At 41.6% G+C, this 24,589-nt stretch overlaps 2 protein-coding genes across 3 annotated transcripts in view; one reads left to right on the top strand and one right to left on the bottom strand.

Moving 5' to 3' along the window:
• Positions 1 to 13,552, top strand: part of slc44a5b (solute carrier family 44 member 5b) — a 63,053-nt gene extending 49,501 nt beyond the window's left edge. The window contains exons 9-22 of one of the 2 annotated variants that reach the window (XM_082956725.1): positions 2,129 to 2,212; positions 2,326 to 2,438; positions 2,769 to 2,906; positions 3,232 to 3,331; positions 3,486 to 3,578; positions 3,878 to 3,965; positions 4,269 to 4,531; positions 6,396 to 6,490; positions 6,600 to 6,703; positions 6,846 to 6,919; positions 7,036 to 7,106; positions 7,306 to 7,394; positions 7,486 to 7,570; positions 9,983 to 13,552. In XM_082956725.1, coding sequence (XP_082812851.1) covers positions 2,129 to 2,212; positions 2,326 to 2,438; positions 2,769 to 2,906; positions 3,232 to 3,331; positions 3,486 to 3,578; positions 3,878 to 3,965; positions 4,269 to 4,531; positions 6,396 to 6,490; positions 6,600 to 6,703; positions 6,846 to 6,919; positions 7,036 to 7,106; positions 7,306 to 7,394; positions 7,486 to 7,570; positions 9,983 to 10,095 — 1,510 coding nt within the window. In that variant the 3' untranslated portion in view covers positions 10,096 to 13,552. Of the gene's footprint in view, positions 1 to 2,128; positions 2,213 to 2,325; positions 2,439 to 2,768; positions 2,907 to 3,231; positions 3,332 to 3,485; positions 3,579 to 3,877; positions 3,966 to 4,268; positions 4,532 to 6,395; positions 6,491 to 6,599; positions 6,704 to 6,845; positions 6,920 to 7,035; positions 7,107 to 7,305; positions 7,395 to 7,485; positions 7,571 to 8,156 lie in introns of both variants that reach the window. The other variant, XM_014215914.3, reaches the window with a different exon arrangement.
• Positions 13,553 to 14,183: 631 nt separating this feature from the next.
• LOC106613985 (LIM/homeobox protein Lhx8) lies at positions 14,184 to 24,224 on the bottom strand. The gene is made up of 5 exons (XM_014216880.3): positions 24,062 to 24,224; positions 23,252 to 23,355; positions 22,870 to 22,965; positions 14,980 to 15,169; positions 14,184 to 14,272 (listed from the first exon to the last, which is right to left on the bottom strand). Exons 1-5 carry the CDS (start codon positions 24,093 to 24,095, stop codon positions 14,193 to 14,195), a joined length of 504 nt encoding a protein of 167 aa, XP_014072355.3. The 5' UTR covers positions 24,096 to 24,224; the 3' UTR covers positions 14,184 to 14,192.
• Between the last annotated feature and the right edge of the window lie 365 nt (positions 24,225 to 24,589).

Here is a 24,589-nt window from a genome sequence, read left to right as displayed (position 1 = left end):
CCTTCTGTAGCCCCGAGCTCACTGTCTGCAAACTAACCTTCCCACCTGACTGTGCGTCATGGGTAATCTGCTGCTGTTCCTCTCCGACTGTGGCTGTGGAAAGGAAAGAGGACAGATTACCTTCAAATGTTGCCTGATGTGGAGCTAACATCCATATTGAAGCCCTAACAAAGAGTTACAACTTAGCTTACAGTTAATGTACTATATTGGTCTTTAAAAGCTGAGAGTTACGTCACCTCCTAGCTTTCATCAACATCTCCCTTCAGTGATATTTTCTTATCATAATGTTTGCAAAGATTTCATTTCGTGAAACTGAATAAGAGCAGCCTCAGCATCAGATTAATGCAGTAATTAGTGTTATTACCACAGTAATTATCACAAGTTATTTATATATCGGCCTAGCTCTGACTTTCATAGACTATATTTGAACACAAATAGAGTTACACAGGTGACTAGTCATCTAATGTCATCTGCATTGTTTTGACTGGTAATGTCATTGTTTTGACTGGTAATGTCATTGTTTTGACTGGTAATGTCATTGTTTTGACTGGTGTAATGCTTTTGTTATGACAGGTGTAATGCCATCTTTCATCTCGCCCAAACTTTGAGCTGTGTATGTCCTCGGCATCTGTAGTTAGGATGACTGCGCCACCATTTCCAATTAGAAATGACAGTCTTTGTAGATGGGCGTTTTTGTCAAAGAAAAAATAAGAAAAATCTCTCCAGCTCTTCTTCTGTTGATGGTGAACCCTCAGGCATGGCTCATCTCACCCTCACGCATGATTTGTCAACAGCCCATAAGTGCCTTTCACATATTTTCCCCTGAATGCCAAGCACTTCAAAGAGTTGTCCAAGGACAGAGCATTTCCTTCCAATTACACTGCCTCCCACCAAAAACTTTAACAAAGCGTCAATTATTTTGTTTTCGACAGGTTTGGCCAAACTCCATCTGTTAAAGCCTGGTCTGTGGAGTGCGTTAGGCACAATAGCACAGCACTTATGGTTTCATTGGTACACACAGAATTACTGGGGCTCCTTTTTCCTAACAACAAAATTACTTTAGTAGGTTGCATTATGTGCTATTATAGCTGTACGGTCATGGGCTTTTTAGAGAAATATGATGGTCCAGATGAAATAAATGCCTAGAGTGAGCTTTCCTCCTGACGGGTGGTAGCTGTCCTCATAAAACAGACTGAGATTGGTGCTCGACTCACGAGACATTCTGCACAGCTCCAGGGAAGGTTGGTTCTAGTCTCTTGCTACTGCTGTTCACCAGTCCTGTAGAGTCTGATAATCTAGTGAGTAAAAGCATCAGCGAATACTTTGGGTCAGATATCTACAATAACACTCTAGAGAAAAAAAAAAGGTTCCAAATGGGTTCTTCGGCTGTCCCCACAGGATAACCCCTATTGGTTCCAGGTAGAACCAAAATGGTTCTACCTGCAACCAACAAGGTTTCTTCAAGGGATATCCTATGGGGACAGCCGAAGAACACTAAGGTTCTAGATAGCACCTTTTTTCCAAGAGTGTAGTGTTGTCAGTTTACCAATGCAGTAATGAGGACTCACAACGCCAGATATTTGCACAATGTTTTGTCACAGAACAGCTGTAGGTACAGTGGTTCTATGGTGGATATCTGATGAAGTATTCCTGGTGATTTTTGCCATCAGCTCTTTGTCCAGCTTGTACTGTACATTGAACTGTTACCATTTTCTGCTTGTTCATGTAGTTATGACAGAAAGAGATGCCTACAGGAATAACTAAGCTTCAAGACCCATTTGTATGTATTAATAATCCTCGTTCCTGAGGGTTCGTTTGCTACTGTGGTGGAGTAGTAACCTGCTGCTTCAGAGTCATAGAGAGCATTGCTGCTTCCTAGCGCTTTGATAACACTAATATGTTGACGTGTGACACATTTATAAGGGACGCCTGCCTACAACCTGTGCCGTCTCCCAGCGTTGTACAGCCCCCTCATAAGATGCAGTGTGTCGTTACCCTGTGCTGTGTGTGCAAGTGAGAAGGATTGCAACACAACACAGGCCAATGTTCTCTCCGTAAATGAGCATGTTCTCATTCTTTATTTCTCACTCAATCTTTCGCTCTCGCTTCTCCTCTCCCTCCCGCACAGTGGCATTACCAGTCTGCTAGACGCCAAGGAGGTTGGCATGAAGATCTTTGAGGACTATGCCAACTCCTGGTACTGGATCTTAATGTAAGATCGACACACGTGTGTCCTCGTGCATTCATGCATGTATTTTTGTATGTGTATATGTTTTACTGTGGTCCTCACTCTTACACAAAAGGTGTGTTTGTGTGTGTTTCTAGAGGTCTGGTGATAACCATGGTGGTCAGCCTGGCCTTTATCCTGCTGCTGCGGTTCACAGCCGGAGTGCTCCTGTGGCTCATCATCTTCGGAGTCATCGCTGTGGTGGGCTACGGTTAGTAGTAGAGTACACTCTCCGTCACTGGCCCAAAAGCTACTTTAGCCTCACTAAAGGAGCACAATGCCATCTTTAGTACATTATCCACACTTCACCAGCCCATACGGTACTGAAGGTAAACATACCGCTACAGTATGTAGATTTGTGTGGGAGACAGTGTCCACATCTTCTCACTTCCAGCTGTCAGTCAACCCCTCTGTTGTCATGGCAAGCGAAATGTAGCAGATGTACAGGTGCAGTATCTCACCGTGTCACATCTCTTTCTCTCTCTCTCTCTCTCTCTCTCTCTCTCTCTCTCTCTCTCTCTCTCTTCTCTGTCTTTCTCAGGGATCTGGCACTGCTACTGGGAGTTCAGTACACTGAGAGGGAAGCCGCACGGGGATGGTGACGTCACCATCTCTGACATCGGCTTTCAGACGGACTTCAGAGTTTACCTGCAGCTCAGTCAGACCTGGCTCATCTTCAGTGCGTGGGCATCCACTTCTCCCATCTATTTGTTTAGCACAGGAAATACAAGCCTAGCACAAGGCTGTCAGCTCCGTTTACTGTGTGTATCACAAGGTGCAGAGTCTCTTGAACTTGCTGTGAAGCAGTTGGATGCAAAACATGTCTGCTGGTGTTGCGTTTGCTTCTCAATCAGTCAATTAATTACAGATGGGGAAACCATAGGATTTCCTGTTAACTGCATGCAACATGATATTGCTTAAATGAATTGGGCAAACGCCAGGAGAGGCGATGGTCTGAGGAATAGCACGTTGTTTCTGCTTAATAGTAATCGTTTGTGTTGCAGTGATCTCCCTATCGGTCATTGAGGCGGTCATCATAATAATCCTGATATTCCTGAGGAGGAGAGTGCGCATCGCCATCGCTCTGCTGAAGGAGGGGAGCAGGTGAGTGGCAATCTTTTCTCAGGAGAGTGACTCTGACCTTCTCTTGTTGTGTCACTTTGAATAGAACCCATCGTCTGTGTGCTCAGTGTTGGAACATTAACCTAACTTTTAACTACTCTTTCTCTTTCTCTCCATTCTCTCTCTCTTCGACCAGGGCCATTGGCTACATCATGTCCACTCTCTTCTACCCGATTATCACTTTTGTGCTACTGGCCATCTGCATAGCGTACTGGGCGGTCACTGCTGTGTATCCTCTCTATATATTTACCAAGCCTCATCCTCACTGTACTATGTGCACACTTTACACAGTTATCTTGACATGCAGCGTTACCCATTGTAGCTACGGGTGAAGCATTCTGAGCTATCACCCATGGAGTCATAGTGATTGGAATATACTTGAACTTGACTGGAATTGAATTGAACCTAATGAAACTGCTGACCCCTTAGTTGAAATCCCAATATTGATGGCTCTTAGGCAGGTACAAATTGTGATGCTTGTTTCTGCTTCCATTCCTCTGTGTTGTCCTTAACTGGTTTTGCCCTCAGCTTCTTGGCGTCTTCTGGCGATGCTGTCTACAAGGTCATGTCGACGCAGGACAAATGCATGTATGCCAACCTCACCTGTGATCCAGAGGTTTGTTTTTCTCTCTGCTCTCTTCCTCTTTATCACATTGGTGTTATTGCTGTATTGAAAACTACTGTATGCTATTGGCCTTGAAATCCTGAACAGGAGTACACATCATTCAGCTGTGACTAGCTAGCCAGTGACAACATCTCTGAGCTCTGGTTACATTCGGTCTTTCATGAAATGGCACCCTACTCCCTATTCTAGGGAATCGACAATGGGGTAAGGGTGCTGTTGTATGCTCTGACCAGCTCAATATAGGGAATTAGGTGCCATTTCCTTCTAACCCAATAACTTCCCTTATCTCTCTAGACCTTCAGTCAGACCAACGTGACCAAGGTGTGCCCTGGCTCCCAGTGCACCTTTGCCTTCTACGGAGGCGAGAGCCTCTACCACCGCTACATCTTTGTGCTGCAGCTGTGTAACCTGCTGGTGTTCCTGTGGCTGGTCAACTTCACCATCGCCCTGGGACAATGCACCCTGGCCGGGGCCTTCGCCTCCTACTACTGGGCCCTGAGGAAGCCCCAGGATATACCATCCTGTCCACTGTTCTCCTCCTTCAGTAGGGCTGTAAGGTAGGCTGGCTCAAATTCTTTTCACTCGTCAGAAAACCCCCACCTTCATTGAATGGGGCGGCAGGTAGCCTAGCGGTTAGAGCTTTGGGCCAGTAACCGAATGGTTGCTGGATCGAATCCTCCGAGCTGACGAGGTAAAAAATCAGTCGTTCTGCCCCTGAGCAAGGCAGTTAACCCACTGTTCCCGCGCACGCCGAAGACGTGGATGTCGATTAAGGCAGGCCCCTGTAACTCTCTGATTCAGAGGGGTTGGGTTAAATGCGGAAGGTCACACAACTGACTTTCCCTTTCCCAGTTATATGGGATTAGCACATAAGGAGGAGGGTGTTGGGTTGATATCCCCTAAGGGAGTAATCCTAGTCCTGCACTATAAATCTATATTAATGGAGAGTCTCTATTAAGCGTGCCTTCTAGTCCAGGACTACACTTAATCTGTGTCCAGGAAACTGGCCCTAAGTGTGTTTAGGTGTTTAAGCCTATGATTTGAAGGGGGATGTGAGTGTGTATGGTGGATGTATACAGTGCATTCGGATAGTATTCAGACCCCTTGACTTTTTCCACATTTTGATACATTACAGCCTTATTCTAAAAAAGAATGAAATAAAAAAATTGTCCTCATCAGTCTAGACACAATATTCCATAATGACAAAGCGAAAACAGATACCTTATTTACATAAGTATACAAACCCTTTGCCTTTTGACTCGAAATTGAGCTCAGGTGCATCCTGTTTCCATTGATCATCCTTGAGATGTTTCTACAACTTGGTTGGAGTCTACCTGTGGTAAATTCAGTTGATATAGACAGGCACACACTTGAGCAAAAACCAAGCCATGAGGTTGAAGGAACTGTCCGTAGAGCTACAAGACAGGATTGTGTCGAGGCACAGATCTGGGGAAGGGTAGCAAAACATTTCTGCAGCATTGAATGTCCCCAAGAACACATTGGCCTCCATCATTCTTCCAGAAGGACAACCATATCTGCAGTACTCCATCAATCAGGCCTTTATGGTAGAGTGGCCAGATGTAAGCCACTCCTCAGTAAAAGGCACATGACAGCCCGCTTGGAGTTTGCCAAAAGACACTTAAAGGACAGACCATGAGAAACAAGATTCTCTGGTCTGATGAAACCAAGATTGAAGGAGGAAACTGGCACCATCTGGAGGACACCTGGCACCATCCCTACGTTGAATTATGGTGGTGCAGCATCATGCTGTGGAGATGTTTTTTACCTGCAGGGACTGGGAGACTAGTCAGGATCAAGGGAACGATGAATGAAGGTTCACCTTCCAACAGGAAAACAACATTAAGCACATACCCAAGACAACACAGGAGTGGCTTCGGGACAAGTCTCTGAATATCCTTGATTGGCCCAGCCAGAGCTCTGACTTGAACTCGATCTAACATCTCTGGAGAGACCTGAAAATAGCTGTGCAGCGGTGCTCCCCATCCAACCTGACAGAGCTTGAGAGGATCTCAAGAATGGGAGAAACTCCCCAAATACAGGTATGCCAAGCTTGTAGCCTCATACCCAAGAAGGCTCTAGGCTGTAATCGCTGCCAAAGGTGCTTCAACAAAGTACTCAGTAAAGGGTCTGAATACTTAGGTAAATGTGATATTTCCGTTTTTGATTTGTAATAAATTTGCTAACATTTCTAAAAACCTGTTTTTGCTTTGTCATTATGGGTATTGTGTGTTATTTGATGAGGGGGAAAAAAACTATTTCATCAATTATAGAATTAGGCTGTAATGTAATAAAATGTGGAAAAAGTCAAGGGTCTTGAATACCTTCCGAATGTACTGTAAGCACATTTTTTCAACATACACATGAGCAGTTTGGTAATACAGCATATGGTGTATCTTCCAGGTACCACACAGGCTCTCTGGCATTTGGCTCTCTGATTCTGGCTGTAGTGCAGATGTTCCGCATTGTTCTGGAGTATCTGGATCACAAACTCAAAGGTGGGTTTTGTGCTCATACTAAACCCACTGCCTTTTTTATATGTTTATATACAGTGGTGTACATTTATTTTACCTTCATTTCATGACGATGATCATCATGCCTTTTCAGGTGCGCACAATGCTTTTACCCGCTTCCTGATTTGCTGTCTCAAATGCTGCTTCTGGTGCCTGGAGCATTTCATCAAGTTCATGAACAGGAACGCCTACATCATGGTGAGTTTGGGACGGTGCAGAGTTAAATCTCTTGTTTTCAGACATTTACTTTCGATACCATTCCTTCAAGAACAGCAGATCAGGCAGTTCTGATAAACATCTTACGCAAACTGTTGGAAACATGAATACTTTCTCGCACCAGATCGCGATATATGGGAAGAACTTCTGCACCTCGGCTAAGGATGCTTTCTTCCTCCTGATGAGGAACGTAGTGAGGTAAGGCACTGTGAAGCTTGCTTTCCATTAGAATAGAGTGAGTCTGTCTGTCATGGGGGTGACTGTCTCTCTCTTGGGCCTCTGGGTTTCTCCAATGAGTTTCCTTTCCTCTGTAGGGTGGCAGTGCTGGACAAGGTGACAGACTTTCTGCTCTTCTTGGGAAAAGTGCTTATTTCAGGGAGTGTTGGTGAGTTCCCTGTCTTTCCCACACCCTGGTGTGCTGACTATGTCTAACCACTGTATGAGTCACGATACGCAAAGGGAAGGAGTACTTTGAAACAGTGACACTGTGCATGCTTGAGTTCAGGCTTCTCTTTGAAAGGCGCTATTTCTATTCTGGTTATTAGTCGTTAATTTTTCTATTGTTATTTTTTATTTCCCCCCAGGTGTTCTAGCGTTCTTCTTCTTCACCCGTAAGATACCAGTTATTCAAGAAGAAGTGCCATCACTAAATTACTACTGGGTCCCCCTGCTGGTAAGACATATCACTACATCAAATGTAGTTTGGGTCAGCAACGCTTGTTGAAAAGTGTGTTCACGGACTTCGACTTTTCTCTCATTGACAGACGGTGATATTTGGATCCTACCTGATTGCCCATGGCTTCTTCAATGTCTATGCTATGTGTGTGGACACCTTATTCCTTTGTTTCTGTAAGTACACCATTCATCTCTTTAAATACAGCCCAGTCTGGGGGTGCAAGGGTGTTTTTATATGATACAAAGTGAACACACAAAGACACAAGGGTCTGTGTTGGAACTTTGTTGGTGAGTTGAAAGGTTCTCCATGTCATATGGCCCTCTTAGAACGTTAGTGGTGGACAGTTTTCTTAAATAAGTCAGGCAGAAAGGTTATTATTGCTTAAATGTTTTTACACTGTAATTATTGTTTTACCAATTAAATGATTTCTATCACGTGTTCTTACAGTGAAGAATTAGTGAAGACTATTAAACGATTTGAATTGTCTGGAGACTGTTATTTGCATGTCCTCTGTCAAACCTTGCCTTGGCTGCACTCTAATCACTGAACTAGATGGTTATAATTCACTGGCCATTTTGGCTGACTTAAACCATTCTAAACTTTTCTCCTAATTAATTTTGCTGCTTGACTTTCTAAATTGTTTGGCTCTGCTAACTCCTTTCTCTCGTATTCTCTCTTTCTGCCTTCCTACCTACACGTTGTCTGCTCCTCTCCTCCTTCTCTGTGGCAATGCTTCCTATCCCGTGGGGCCCGGTTAAGGTGAAGACCTGGAGAGGAACGACGGCTCGCCCCTCAAGCCCTTTTTCATGTCCCCTCAATTGCACCGAATCCTCCGCAGAGAGCAGGGCTCCAAACTCTCTGCTGCCTCCTGATAGGCCACCACACTGAACATCTGCCTAGTGATAGGCCAGAACACTGACTCACTGAAGGAATGGCCCAGTGGGAGTGTTTGTGGTCTGGAGCATACTAGAGCAGAGCCTATTGGCTGGGCTGGACTCCAGACTGGCCAGGACTGACCAGAAAGGCCTTTGCAGGACATGGCAGGACCCAATAGGGTGGTGTATGTGGGTGGGGGTTATGTCAATTCAACTTCCTCCCTCTCGCTGCCACTGCCGTTGATACTTCTGATACTTGCCTTTTTTCTCTGTCATGCTTCTGTCCCTTTCTTTCTCTGCCGTGCCGACACTGCTGATCTCTGCCTTACTTAGAGAGCGCTGCAGCAGCACAGCGTGTGTGTGTGTGAGAGAGAGAGAGAGAGAGAGACAAGGGTGAAATTGCCATTAGCCCAACACATAGCAAGAGGCACACATACTGCAAAAGGAGATCTCTGTATTTCGGATGCAATTGGTGTACTTTTTCAGATGGTCAGGACATTATGGAGTTGTGGGGTGACACAGTACAAGGGCACCCCCTTCTGACACTACTGTGTTTGTGCAACGGTTATATGTACTGTAACTTAAGGTCATGTTTAAGGTGAAGTTGCCCTTAGACGCTGATCTTGGGTTGGTCTGTTTAGCATTTTCCTCACCAGTGGTTTAAGGTTAGGATTGGGGTAGGTTTTACCAAACCCCAGAGCTGTTTTAGGCACTCGTGTGGAAAATAACCTTGACGTGGCTTTTCTGTCAAGCATGATCATTTTCTTTAGGATATTTATGATTAACATTAGTTGAAGAGGCACTTTTGGTCCACCATATTTATTGACACTGTTACAGATACTTCTACAGAGTCCTGGGCACAAGAACACTGCTCCAAACTTTATGTGTAACGCTACACAGATAAACCCGAACGCGCCCATGAGTCTACAGAGTCACAGACACTTGTCGGACGGTTTGGTTTTACAATCATTGATATTACTGTAAGTGACCGATGTAATGTTGGCTAACGACGGTTCAAGACGGTCGTGTACACACGGATGCTGATGCTAAGAATGAGATTTGAATAGACCCTGGCGCGTTTTGAGGAATTCCTGAATGCAGTTGCTAGTAAACGTGCCTAATTCCACATGGGAGAAACGTTCCTCTTATTGTTTTGTGGTTTTACATTCTAACGCCGAGAACCGTTTCTAAAAGAAATACCGTTTCTAAAAGGATGTTAAAGCCATTTTTAGTAATTTTATATGGAATAGTAGTGCTGTTTTTAATACTAGGTACTGTAACTCTCATCTGTTTGGAGGATTTGTAATGTTTTTGTACAGCGGAACTCTTTTGTATTGATGACTCCATTTTTAATTTTTTTTTGTTTGTTTTTGTGAATGGTTCCATTATAGCACAACTCTTGGGTAATTGATATCTTAATTTGTATTAAACAGAGGGTTTATGAAATATTTACATTGACGCTGGGTTTGTGGTATTGCAAAGGATTTGGGGAAGACCTGTTGTCAAACAATGGGTTTGAGGTAATAAAAGATGGTTTGGTTGGGATCAAGTGGGTTTTATGAAACCGAGAGTAAGTATCAGAAAAATGAGTTTGGTATTTCAAATAGATTTGGAGTAATATGACTGTGTTAGAGAATGTTTAATGGTAGGTTAAGGGGTATGTAACATAGTGTCTGTAGTATGTGACTGGCTGTGTGTTCCTGTCCTTAGTGGTGGATCTGGAGGTGAACAGTGGCTCTGCTGCCAGACCCTTCTACATGAGCAGCACCCTGAGACAAATTCTCGACAAGAAGAACAGCAAGAGGAGGAAAGACAAGAGATAGCGGGGAAGATGAGAAGAGAGGAACAGATACAGGGTGACTGGAAGAGACAGAGGCAGGAGAGAGGTGATGGAGATGGGGGAAGGCACCGGTGCATGATGTAGAGATGGAAGACAGACAATTCTAATCCTGGTCCATATTGTACCTGATACCATTATTATTATGCTCTTTGGACATAATATGTGAATTGTCTTATCTTGCCTTACAGTACTTGGATGTACTAACAAACTATCACCATGAATGCACAATGACAACAGTACGGTTAGCTTAACTGTGGCCAAATCGTGCATTTAAAGGCAACTGCAAGTTCTTGGTTTTACCAATGTACTGTGAAGCACTTACTTGAGTGAACAGCGAAGTGTACATTTTGTATAATAATAGGTTGCACCACATACTGCCTGTCAGCAGGTCCATGTCACTCTGTATGTAGGAACTCAAACCAGCCACAAGATGCTACTCTTAAGGTGGACATCTTAAAGGTCCAGTACAGCTGTTTTTAATCACGATATCAAATCATGTCTGGGTAACAATTAAGTACATTACTGTGGTTTCAATAGCAAAAACAGCTTCTTAGCAAAAGAGCAATTTCTCAAGCGAGAATTATGCTAGGACTGTCTGGAACTGGTCTGAGTCGGGAGGGGGAAACTGAAAACCAGCTTGTATTGGCAGAGAGGTTAGGAACTCTCGTTCTTATTGGTCTATTAGCTCATTTGTCACCTGGTGATGTCACCAGGCAGGCCAAAACTCCATCCCACCAAAACAGAAAATATAAATGTTGACTGCACTGGGCCTTTTAAGAAACCTTCCAAGAGGTTACACCAAGGCAGCTGAGTGAACGGCTGCTTGGGTTAATACTGTACATGAAATGTCCGTAGTTACCATGTATAATTATGCTCTTCAAGCTCCTTGGAGCACTAACTTTTATTTTCTCCTATTGAGAAAGCTATTTGCCATACATTGTCCGTTATGCTAATGTCTCGTTGAATCAACCTTCTAACTTGTCCAATTGTAAGTATGTAATAGCCCTACAATTAGGTGCTTCAGTAAGTGCCAAAGAGCAATGGAAATCAGCAGGAATGCAGCGTCGAGGACCCTTACCTGTATATGTTGGATTCTAGCCACCATTGATCATAAATCACACAGTGTTACAAATTATGTTTCCCTCTTGTATGCCATTCAAGGTTTTTGGTCTTCGTCCCATTCCTTCTTTGTGCAGCAGCACCGTGGGGACAGATAATGTGCCATTACTATGTCTGTCCCATAGTGGCATCACTGCCAGTATCAGAGATAGAGCATCCTTTTCCACTGGTATACAGTAGCACATGCCCATACATGCACACGCCATTTTGTTATTGAAATTCGACCTGTGTAAGGGCACAACAACTTCATGATCATGTAAATATGGAAGTAATGCATATCCGGGAATAATTTCAATGGATTACTACAGGCACCTGTGCTTTCTTCTCTCCCTGTTATTGCCATGAAAGAACAGTTCCACTTTAATGCAACGATGCTAATAAACTATTTATGACTATGCATATGCTATAGTATGTACAGTGCCTTCAGACAATATTCACACCCCTTGACTTTTTCCACATTTTGTTGTGTTACAAAGTGGGATTCAAATGGATTTAATTGTAATTTTTGTCAACGATCTACTCTAAATAATCTGTAAGTGAAAGAAAAATTGAGAGAATGCCAAGAGTGTGCAAAGCTGTCATCAAGGCAAAGGGTGGCTACTTTGAAGAATATCAAATATAAAATGTATCTTGATTTGTTTAACACTTTTTGGGTTACTACATGATTCCATGTGTGTTATTTCATAGTTTTGACGTCTTCGCTATTATTCTACAATGTAGAAAATAGTCAAAATAAAGAAAAACCCTTGCATGAGTAGGTGTGTCCAAACTTTTGACTGGTACTGTAAGTGAATTATTGCAGACAGGATGCATGTTTTGTAATATTTTTTTATTCTGTACAGGCTTCCTTCTTTTCACTCTGTCATTTAGGTTAGTACATGTATTGTGGAGTAACTACAATGTTGTTGATCCATCCTCAGTTTTCTCCGTTCACAGCCATTAAACTCTGTAACTGTTTTAAAGTCACCATTGGCCTCATAAAATTCCTAGCGGTTTCCTTCCTCTCCGGCCACTGAGTTAGGAAGGACGCCTGTATCTTTGTAGTGACTGGGTTTATTGACACACCCTCCAAAGTGTAATGAATAATTGCACCATGCTAAAAGAGATATTCAATGTCTGTTTTTTTTATTTTTATTACATATCTACCAATAGGTGCCCTTCTCTGCGCGGCATTGGAAAACCTCCCTGGTCTTTGTGATTGAATCTGTGTTTTGAAATTCACTGCTCGACTGAGGGATCTTCAAGATAATTGAATGTTGGGGTACAGAGATGAGGTAGTCATTAAAGTACATTTTTACTCCTGAACTTTAGTTTTGCCATAAGGGGTTGAGTACTTATTGACTCAAGACATTTCAGCTTTTCATTTTTTATTCATTTGTGAACATTTCTAAAAACATAAGTCCACTTTGACATTATGGGGTATTGTGTGTAAGCCAGTGACACAAAATCTAAATGTAATCAATTTTACATTCAGGCTGTAACACAACAAAATGTGGAAAAGGCAAGGGGTGTGAATACTTTCTGAAGGAACTGTACAAGATGACAAAAGAATATACAGTCTGTAGAGTAATGTATCTTTCTACTCTCCCACTCAATTCCATTGCCATGTGGTAGAACACTGTACCTTTGACAAATCAGACAAGGAGGCCAATAAGAGGAATCCCTCCCTCTTTAGGAAGTGAATTATTTTGGTTTGCCACAGTAAACAAGTAGACACACGTAAAAGCTCATGGTTAGTGTGTGCCTTACATTCCCCTCTACCTCTCAAGGACATCGCATGGACGGATCACAAACAGCACGGCGACAAGATGCTAAAAGACTCTTGCGGAGAGAGTGCCTGACATGTCTGTGACTGATGCATACAGCATGCCTACTGTATCTTCTCTCCAATGGTAGATTCCTAACTTCGTTCAGAGATGTTTTTATTTTTTTATGTAAAGAATTTTGCGTATCTTGCATATGCTTTATTTTAAACAACAGTGAGTATGTATGAATGTTTGGACTGTATATAAGCATATTATTTAATAACAAGAATATTTGATTGGGGTTTGCTTTAGTTTTTGTTATAAATTGGTGCTAATCAACCATTTGTGCCTTATTGAGTATATGGAGGTGCCTTCCATGCCTTGTATCATTCTCAAAAAATGTACATTACATTTATGATGTTGACTGAGTCCATTTTTCCCGTTTAGCTTAGCTTCATTGTGGTACTGTTGGTTGTTGGTGTGAGTAGAAACTGTCACTATTCTATAAAGTCATTTTGTCAATAAACATTTATTTTCTTAATCACATACAATAAATACATGAAACAACAATTTAAATACTGATGTACAAATAATTCATAATTTAAGATAAACTTCACAATGGTTTGTCAATGGCAGTCTAGTTTCCCCCCTTAGATAACAGATCGGCATCAAACTGTGGCACTTTGCAATAAATACACAAAGCTCTGCACCCACTCCGGTTATCCAACTGATGTATAAAGTATGACAATGGTTGTGATGCAACTCATATTTGTATTGTACAAGAAAGAGTTTGTACGTGCAAACGTGTTTACTCAACCATTGTACTTGTGTAGTAATTGTGTATATATTTTTGAAAGGGAAAAATAACTGCTGTATCAACCGTTGTGACAAATGCATTGAACATCAGTTGTACAACTTAAGTGTGTATGGGGCTCCTTTCAGACAGATAAGGCTTCTAACATGACCCTTACTGACAAGTCACATGAAATGTTACACTTAATTAATTTGTTAAGAAGAAACCTACTAGACTGAAGATCCCTGGTGGTGTGTGAGGCTCTGGCAAATATCTGTGTGTGTGTGTGTGTGTGTGTGTGTGTGTGTGTGTGTGTGTGTGTGTGTGTGTGTGTGTGTGTGTGTGTGTGTGTGTGTGTGTGTGTGTGTGTGGTGTGTGTGTGTGTGTTTCTGTGTTTCTGTGTGTGTGTGGGGGGGGGGGGGTTCAGGCGTGGGTCACAGGAAGGGAGGTCATGGCGTGGGGGGGCAGCAGAGGATGGAACAGCATAGACTGAGGGGAGTGCACTGTGGAGATAGAGGACAAGCATGAGACACTAATAATACATACATCACTACTTTATAGTGCGCTACTCTGGTCTTATAGGGCACATAGAGCTCTGGTCAAAAGTAGGGGCACAATATAGGGAATATGGTGCCATTAGGGACGCATCCCATATTGAAAACAAATGTTTCGTCAAAGCCCTAATATCTCTTCTATTAAATCTGTTTCTATAATTTCAGACAACCAGAACTAAAATCTTGAGTAATTGGGTCAGATACTCAACCCATTCTGAAAACGTTATGCTTGAAATCATTGCTAGAAATACCCCCTCCCACTTTAAGCACCACCGCCACCCAATTCTGATACGTCCAAATAACCAGTGGCAGAAAACCAGAGCACCAGAAACACTGTCTCTTTTAAGTCATCGCAACCCACAGTCTTTGGACAGACATAACGTTAAATGATACCATTTATGTTCCAGTCTATCCAGAAGAGATTACTGCTCCTATAACTCTATTTGACTGCTAAACACACTGCAGCCCAGAGATATACTCATATGTCTTTCTATATGGCTCTGGTGCAGCCTAAATTGTGTCCCAAATGGCACCCTATTCACTTTATAGTGCACTACGTTTGACCAGGGCTCATAGGGCCAAAATGTAGTGCATTATAAAGGGACTAGGGTGCCATTTGGGACGCAAGCTATCTCGCAGGCTATCTCTTAGCTTACCATCGATGTAGGAGTGCAGCGCGGTGAGCATGGAGCCCTCTGGGGTGCCGTAGGCTGTGTACTGCAGCTCTTCTGGTGCCGGGGTGGGCTGGGAATGGCGACCGGGCTGCAGGGAGGACAGGGGGGTGGCTGAGGAGTGGTTGGGGCTCACATGCTTCTTATGGCGCGCTCTGCAGTTCTGGAACCAAACCTGGATGGGATATAAGAAGTGTCTGTCATGTTTTAGTACTGGCATTCAATAGTGACACATTTAATTAACCCTCATACTTACTACCTACCGACTGGGGTCATTTTAGGGTGGTTTGTTTAATTAATAAACTTTTTCATGACCGTGTCAATCAACTTGTTCTTAATGAATCCATATAATTGTTTAGTGTTTCTGTATCAATATGGACCTTTGGGGTAATTTTGACCCCAGCCAAAAGGACCTAATTCTGCCTTTACACTCTTAGAAAAAAAGGTGCTAAGTAGAACCATACAGGGTTCTTCGGTTTGTCCCCATAGGGGAACCCTTTTTGGTGCTGGGTAGAATCCTTTGCAGAGGGTTCTAAAACCCTATATGTAGGGTTCTTCAAATAACCCCCTTTATATGGTTCTACCTAAAACCCTCTGTGATGGGTTCTAACGAGAACCCTTTTATCTTTGGAGAGTTCTTCCTAGAACCCTCTATAAATGGTTCCACCAGCCTTATTAGCCTTTAAAATTGTATTATTTATGACAATACATTACATACTGTACTGTATATCATAAGGCCTTTCTTTGAGGGCCAAGTTATACTCTAACACAGTGGTGTTAGGAATCCCCTGGTTTTCAGGCCTGCAAGTCACATTATGCATTATGGCTTGTAAAGTGATGTGTAATTCCTATTGGAATCGAGCCAAAGTTAGGATATCCAACAAGTGGATTTGTTAATCACCCACAACCTGCATTCAGAATGACTGCCAAGGTAGGGAAGATTGAATACTGAGACTACCTCAATCATCTGAACTGTAGCAACCATCTCAGTAACTGGTGCAATAAATCCAATTACAAACAGATTGGATTCGTTTAGAAAACGGTATGTTATTTATCTTTGTGTAGCATTAAATTAATCAACCAATCAATGTGCATGGAAAAACACAGATATTACTTAAGCGATAAGGCTAAGGGCTGTTCTTATGCACGACGCAACACGGAGTGTTAGGACACAGCACTTAGCCGTGGTATATTGGCCATATATCACAAACCCCCGAGGTGCCTTATTGCTATTATAAACTGGTTACCAACATAAAAGTAAAAATGTTGTCATACCAATGTTATACAATCTGATATACCACAGCTTTCAGCCAATCAGCATTCAGGGCTTGAACCACCCAGTTTATAAAGTAAAACAAACAATTCTGAAAATCTCCATGCAATAGAGCATGCTGGGAAATATTATTCATGGTTCTATGTGAAACCCTTCTTCGCTTCCAAATCTACCCTAACCAGAAACCGTGGATGGATGGCGGCATTCGCGCTAAACTGAAAGCGTGAACCACCGCCTTTAACCTTGGAAAGAGGTCTGGGAATATGTCTGAATATAAACAGTGTAGGTATTCCCTCCGCAAGGCAATCAAACAAGCGAAATGCCGGTACAGGGAAAAAGGGAATTCGCAATTCAACGGCTCAGACACGAAACGTATGTGGCAGTGTCTACAGGAAATCACAGACTACAAAAATAAAACCAGCCACGTCACGGACAACGACGTCACGCTTCCAGACAAACTAAACACCTTCTTTGTCCGCTTTGAGGATAATACAGTGCCACCGTCACGGCCCGCTAACAAGAACTGTGCCCCCAGGTGGTGAAAGAAGGAATCAACATCTCTACCTCACTGACCCTCAACACTGGGGCCTCACAAGGGTGCATGCTCAGCCCCCTCCTGTACTCCCTGTTCACCCACGACTGCGTGGCCATGCACGTCTCCAACTCAATCATCAAGTTTGTAGATGACACAACAGTAGTGGGCTTGATTACCAACAACGACGAGACAGCCTACTGGGAGGAGGTAGGGGCACTCGGAGTGTGGTGTCAGGAAAACAAACTCTCACTCAACGTCAACAAAACAAAGGAGATTATCGTGGACTTCAGGAAACAGCAGAGGGAGCACCCCCCTATCCACATCGCAGGGACAGCAGTGGAGAAAATGGAAAGTTTTAGGTTCCTCGGTGTACACATCAACGACAAACTGAAATGGTCCACCCACACAGATAGTGTGGTGAAGAAGGCGCAACAGCGCCTCTTCAACCTCAGGAGGCTGAAGAAACTTAGCTTATCACCCAAAACGCTGACAAACTTATACAGATCCACAATCGAGAGCATCCTGTCGGGCTGTATCACAGCCTGGTACGGCAACTGCTCTGCCCTCAACCGCAAGGCTCTCCAGAGGGTGGTGTGGTCTGCAAAACGCATCACCGGGGGCAAACTACCTGCTCTCCATGACACCTACAGCACCCGATGTCACAGGAAGGCCAAAAAAGATCATCAAGGACAACAACCACCCGAGCCACTGCCTGTTCACCCCGCTATCATCCTGAAGACGAGGTCAGTATAGGTGCATCAAAGCTGGGGCCGAGAGACTAAAAAACAGCTTCTATCTCAAGGCCATCAGACTGCTAGACAGCGATCACTAACACAGAGAGGCTGCTGCCTACATGGAGACCCAATCACTGGTCACTTTAATAAATGGATCACTAGTCACTTTAAACAATGCCACTTTAAATAATGCCAGTTTAATAATGTTTACATATCTTACACTACTCATATCATATGTATATATTGTATTTTATACCATCTATTGCACCTTGCCTATGCCGCTCAGTCATCACTCATCCATATATTTATATGTACATATTTTCATTCACAGGTAGTTGTTGGGGGAATTGTTAGATAACTTGTTAGATATTACTGCACTGTCGGATCCAGAAGCACAAGCATTTTGCTACACTCGCATTAACATCTGCTAACCATCTGTATGTGACCAATAACATTTTATTTCATTTGATTTAAATAATCCTTCTTGCCTTCCAAAGAATCATCAAAGAATCTTTTTTTTTTCTTCCAAAAACAGTTCTTAATATGCTAAAGGTTCCTAGTAGAACCCTGTGCCTTACAAAGAACTCTTGACTTCCAAAAAGGGTTCTTCTGATCAAAAATGTTATTGGTAGAACCCTATCCCTCCACAAAGAACCGTTATGGAACTATTTTTTCTAAGAGTGTAGTAATTTGATAAATAGGACCTTTACGTGAATCTAGGTTACTGTGGAGACGTAATATCAAGTTATCCATACCACCAGAGGGTGGAGGGGGACCTGTATCAGTGATTTTGACCAGATAGACCGATCATCTGCCGAGATATAGCACACCATGTACTCTTGCCTGAAATTGTACTTTTCTATACCACGTTTCGTACAACTGTGTACAAAAGAAAAAGTTACTTGGTGGTATAAAACATTAGTCAATGGTATAAATATTTGATAGAACTGCAATACAGAACTCAGAAACACTCTGAATCTACAGAGAGCAGTATTGGTGTGTTTTCTCTGAAAAATAGTTACTGTAGGCCAAATCTAAAAAAGTATTTTTTTGAATCCAGGTTTCTTTGGAGACATTATATCCAGTTATACATATGGTATCATCAGTGGGTGGAGGGGGACCTGTATTAGTGATTTTGACCAGATAGACAGATCACCTGCTGATATGGAGCACCTTATGTACTGCCCTATGGTTATACCTAGTTATAACTATGTATGACACTGTACAAAATCAAAATCACCTTACATATATGCTTAGTTGCAGTCAAAACAGCTCATAAAAGTATTTCAGTCATATGAATACTTGGTAGAACTGTAACACAGAAACTAGCAACCCTCTAAATGTATACAGTGCATTCGGAAAGTATTCAGACCCCTTGACTTTTTCCACATTTTGTTACGTTACAGTCTTATTCTAAAATGCATTAAATACAAAAAAAAATCCTCATCAATCTACACACAATACCCCATAATGACAAAGAAAAAACGTTTTTTTAGAAATGTTAGAAAACGTATTACAATTAAAAAACAGAAATACCTTGTTTACATATGTTTTCAGACCCTTTGCTATGAGACTCGAAATTAAGCTCAGGTGCATCCTGTTTCCATTGATCATCCTTGGGAAGTTTCTACAACTTGATTGGAGTCCACCTATGGTAAATTCAATCGATTGGACATGATTTGGAAAGGCACACGCCTGTCTATAAAAGGTCCTACAGTTGACAGTGCACGACAGAGCGTAAACCAAGCCATGAAGTTGAAGGAATTGTCCATAGACCTCCGAGACAGGATAGTGTTGAGGCACAGATCTGGGGAAGGGTACAAAAAAGTTTCTGCAGCATTGAAGGTCCCCATGAACACAGTGGCCTCCATCATTCTTAAATTGAAGAAGTTTGGAACCACCAAGACCCGGCCAAACTGAGCAATCGAGTGAGAAGGGCCTTGGTCAGGGAGGTGACCAATAACCCAATGGTCATTCTGACAGAGCTCCAGAGTTCCTCTGTGGAGATGGGAGAACCTTCCAGAAGGACAACCATCTCTGCAGCACTCCACCAATCAGGCCTTTATGGTAGAGTCGCAAAATGGATGCCACTCCTCAGTAAAGGCACATGACAGCACGCTGGAGTTTGCCAAAAGGCACCTAAAGGACTCTCAGACCATGAGGAACCAGATTCTCTGGTCTTATGAATACAGGATTGAACTCTTTGGACTGAATGCCAAGCGTCACGTCTGGAGGAAACCATCCCTACGGTGAAGCATGGTAGGGGCAGCATCATGCTGTGGGGATGTTTTTCAGATGCAGGGACTGGGACACCAGTTGGGATTGAGGGAAAGATGAACGGAGCAAAGTACAGAGAGATTCTTGATGAAAACCTTCTCCAGAGCGCTCAGGACCTCAGACTGGGTCGAAGGTTCACCTTCCAACAGGACAATGACCCTAAGCACACAGCCAAGACAACGCAAGAGTGGCTTCGGGACAAGTCTCTAAATGTCCTTGAGTGGCTCAGCCAGAGCCAGGAATTGAACCCGATCGAACATATATGGAGAGACCTGAAAATAGCTGTGCAGCGACACTCCACATCCAACCTGACAGAGCTTGAGAGGATCTGCAGAGAAGAATGGGAGAAACTCCCCAAATACAGGTGTGCCAAGCTGGTAGCGTCATACCCAAGAAGACTCAAGGCTGTAATCGCTGCCAAAGGTGCTTCAACAAAGTACTGAGTAAAGGGTCTGAATACTTTTGCAAATGTGCTATTTCAGTTTGGTTTTTTTAAATAAATTTGCTAACATTTCTAAACCTGATTTTGCTTTGTCATTATGGGGTATTGTATGTAGATTGATGAGGGGGAAAACGATTTCATCAATTTTGGAATAAGGCTGTAATGTAACAAAATGTGGAAAAAGTCAAGGGGTCTGAATGCTCTCCGAATGCACTGTACATAGTGCTGTATTGGTGTTTACTCTCTGAAAAAAAGTTATTATTTGGGAAATGTTATATAAATACCAGACTTCCTATAATATTGTCCAAAATTCTATATGTTCAACTTGTTATGGTATTTGGGTTGCTGTAACATTTGGTTTAAAGTGACTTTTAGGATTTGGGCATGCTTTTTGAAGCATCCTGCCATAGGTACTGCCACTCCCATTGTTTCATTATCAGTGATGCTAATGCTGGCTGTGGGGTAAGTACTTAAAGAAAACTACACCATGTTCATGGGCCTTGTCTCTTGGGATCAATGGATGAATACATTTTTGTCAATAAAATAAAGTATATTTAGAATTTTAGTGTTGTTTTTACCACATAAATATGACATAATTAGTATTTACTTAAAAATTCTAAAAACTAAATGATACTACAATTAACTGACGCTAAATCTGATTTTTTGTACTGACAGTGCCTTCAGAAAGTATTCACACCCCTTGACTTTTTCCACATTTTGTTGTGTTACAACCTGAATTTAAAATGGATTAAATTGAGATTTGTTGTTACTGGCCTACACAGAATACCCCATAGTGTCAAAGTGGAATTATGTTTTTCAAAATTTGTACAAATTAATAAAAAATGAAAAGCTGAAAAGTCAATAAGTATTCAACCCCTTTGTTATGGCAAGCCTAATAAGTTCAGGAGTAAAAATTTGCTTAACGTTTCACATAATAAGTTGGACTCACTCTGTATGCAAGAATAGTGTTTAACATACTTTTTTAATGACTACCTCATCTCTGTAACCCACACATACTATTATCTGTAAGGTCCATCAGTCGAGCAGTGAATTTCAAACACAGATTCAATCACATAGACCAGGGAGATTTTCCAATGCATCGCAGAAGGGAACCTATTGGTAGATATGTAAAAATGTAAAAAAGCAGACACTGAATATCCCTTTGAGCATGGTAAAGTTATTCATTACACTTTGGATGGTGTATCAATATACCCAGTCACTACAAAGATACAGGTGTCCTTCCTAACTCAGTTGCCAGAGAGGAAGGAAAACGCTCAGGGATTTCACCATGAGGCCAATGGTGACTTTAAGACAGTTACAAAGTCTTTCAGGATAAAAAAGAAATGGAATGGAGCTAAGGACAGGCAAAATCCAAGAGGAGAAACCTGGTTCAGTCTGCTTTCCACCAGACACCTTTCATCAGGACAATAACCTAAAAAAACAGGCCAAATCTACACTGGAGTTACTTACCAAAAAGACAGTGACTGTTCCTAAGTGGCCGAGTTACAGTTTTGACTTAAATCGGCTTGAAAATATATGTCAAGATCTGAAAATCGTTTTCTAGCAATGATCAACATCCAAATTGACAGAGCTTGAAGAATGCTGAACAGAATAAAGGGCAAATGTTGCACAACTCAGGTGTGGAATGCTCTTAGAGACTTACCCAGAAAGACTCACAGCTCTAATCGCTGCCAAAGGTGATTCTACATGTATTGACTCAGGGGGTTGAATACTTATCTAATCAAGATATATTAGTGTTTTATGTTTCATGAATTGTTTACAAATGTTAGAATTTTTCTACCACTTTGACATTAGAGTATTTTGTGGAGATCATTGACAAAAATGTACAATTAAATCAATTTTAATCCCACTTTGTAACACAACAAAATGTTGAAAAAGTAAAGGGGTGTGAATACTTTCTGAAGGCACTGTATGTGGATTGTATTATATATATATATATAATATTTCCAAAGTATATATATATATAATACAATCCACATACAGTGCCTTCAGAAAGTATTCACACTTTTTCAACATTTATTTATATATATATAATATATCAGCTGTTTCCAGCTACAATAGTCATTTACAACATTAACAATCTCTACACTGTATTTCTGATCAATTTGATGTTATTTTAATGGTCAAAAAAAAATTGCTTTTTTTTCAGAAACAAGGACATTTCTAAGTGACCCCAAACTTTTGAACTGTAGTGTATTTATTAGATATAATTTTTTTGTTTAACAAAATATGCTAATCTGTACTTTTACTAAACAGTCTGTTTTCATTCGTTTTTTTATTACTGATTTTTACATGTCTAATGGTGTTTCTTATTGGGTCAAAATGACCCCAGTTGGTAATCCATTTATGCAAAATATGTTGGTAGTATGAGGGTTAAAGGGGAAATCTGACATTCAAACAACAACAAAGCTGCCACCCCACCACTTGTTTTGGTAAACAGATGTACCAATCCCAGAATGCTGTTTTTGAAGACATTTCGGGAAACCCGGAAGGTACAAATCCTCAAAAATATTACAAATGAACTGCAGAAATTCAGTAATATCCTATGTTGATTAAGGCATGCGTCGATTAGAACTGTGTATGAATATCTAACCTGTATGACTCTCCTACTCAGGCCTGTCTGCTCTGCTAGCTTCTGCAGGGTCTGGGCATCTGGGTTGTTGTCCTGGGCAAACTGGGCCTGCATCACCTGGAGGGGTCATAAGGTCTAAAGAGGTCAATCACAGGTCAATCCCATGTGGTCATCCATTGTTCCTCACTTGGCCTGAACCCATTGACTGGGAACAGTCAGACACTATTGACAATTAATGCCTGCCAAGCAGAATTTATGCTCCCATTAAGACTTTAAATCTCAATAGAACAAACCTGTGGCATTAATCCATATTGAACCAAAATTCAATATCCAGCTATCTCAAAATGCTATGTAATATATTGTGGCTATGTTTGGGAGAGATTGACAGTACAGTGATACTCACCTGTAATTGGTCAGCGGTGAAGCTGGTGCGCGCTCTTTTCGACGGCTTGGGCTGATTCACTTCCTGTTCTGTTGGCATCGCCCCCTCTAGGTTCACACCATTTCCTAATTAGAGATGATGGATCTTCTTAATTAATGAGCTCATAATCATGATACTCGACATGGCAAGCATAAGACAATAATATTAAAGCTTATCTTGTTTATTGACATCTATACACCAAATGGCTTCTTATCTGAGAAATGGGAAGTTACTTTTGTTCCCTATCAGAGACAATAGGCAGTTAAAAAAAAAAAATAATCAATTGACAATCTAATTTAGGCTGTTTTATTATAAATGTCAAGGGGCTTTATCTTTTGGTTGATGTATTTTACAGTATAGTAAAGGTATACATATATATGATCAATTTGACCAGAAATGATGAATCAAAGAAAATGCATTCATCGTATTGTTTTTTTCCTCAGTGGTTTCCAGAACGTATTAACAAACATAATACAATATACATTGTTGTTGGGAGCTGCTGGTGCAATAGTTCTCCAGGCACCACATTAAGCATCGGTTTATTCAGGAACAGGTGGAAATATCAGAAATGTAAGTAAGAAACACTTTCAACATTATCTATTTTGTTAGTACTACTTATTTAGGCTCCACTTGACCTATGTTGATAATAAATAAGCATTAGTATATTTTTTAATTGACAAAGATTGCTGCATTTTATAACGAGTTACTCGATTTATTTTCTATCATAATTCAGGTCGCTATACCAGTATAAATGGTGCTAATATTTGTATTACTCTGCTGCAGAATGCTCACCTTTCTCCACGGCGCGTTTCAGGTTGTCCAGCATACAGTCGTAGTGGACACGACACAGCACCTTCTCCTCCACCAGGGCAAACTCTTCCCCCGTGGACAGCTGCCTCTTACAGGAGAAACAGGCGAAACACGCCAGGTGGTACACGTTGCCCTTCGCCCGGCGGACCCAGTCTGTAGAGTGGATATTTCGACCGCAGCACGCGCACCATGTTCCATATCTTCTGCAATAAATAGTCTGCAGGTTTTAATAGTCAGGTAAATACTTGCCATTTTGGTTAGATGGTGGTTTAGTCGTGGAATTAAATGCTAAATCAAATAAAAGGACATCATAAATAGCATATTAACTTATCCCCCCCTCCTCTCCGCTGTAACTATTCCCAAGGTCGTTGCTGTAAATGAGAATGTGTCATTTTACATGGTAAAATAAGGGTAAAAAATATACATTTTTAAATGTAGCCGCAACATGCTATCCAATCTTGTAAATAACATGTTACAAATAAATTATAATAATATGTTTATTTATTTATT

The sequence above is a fragment of the Salmo salar genome, chromosome 10 (genome assembly GCF_965601325.2).
Source record: "Salmo salar chromosome 10, fSalSal1, whole genome shotgun sequence".
NCBI lineage: Eukaryota > Metazoa > Chordata > Actinopteri > Salmoniformes > Salmonidae > Salmo > Salmo salar.
Note: the sequence above shows the minus strand (reverse complement) of the source record. Positions and strands in the feature narration are given on the sequence as shown.

Excerpts from the sequence above, each read along its gene's own strand:
- LOC106613985 (XM_014216880.3), bottom strand. The coding sequence starts at position 24,095 with ATGCTGGACAACCTGAAACGCGCCGTGGAGAAAG. Across the intron at positions 22,966-23,251 it reads TCACCGCTGACCAATTACAG|GTGATGCAGGCCCAGTTTGC; the intron begins GTGAGTATCACT and ends TGACCCCTCCAG. Across the intron at positions 14,273-14,979 it reads GCTGCACTCCTACATCGATG|TGCACTCCCCTCAGTCTATG; the intron begins GTAAGCTAAGAG and ends CTATCTCCACAG.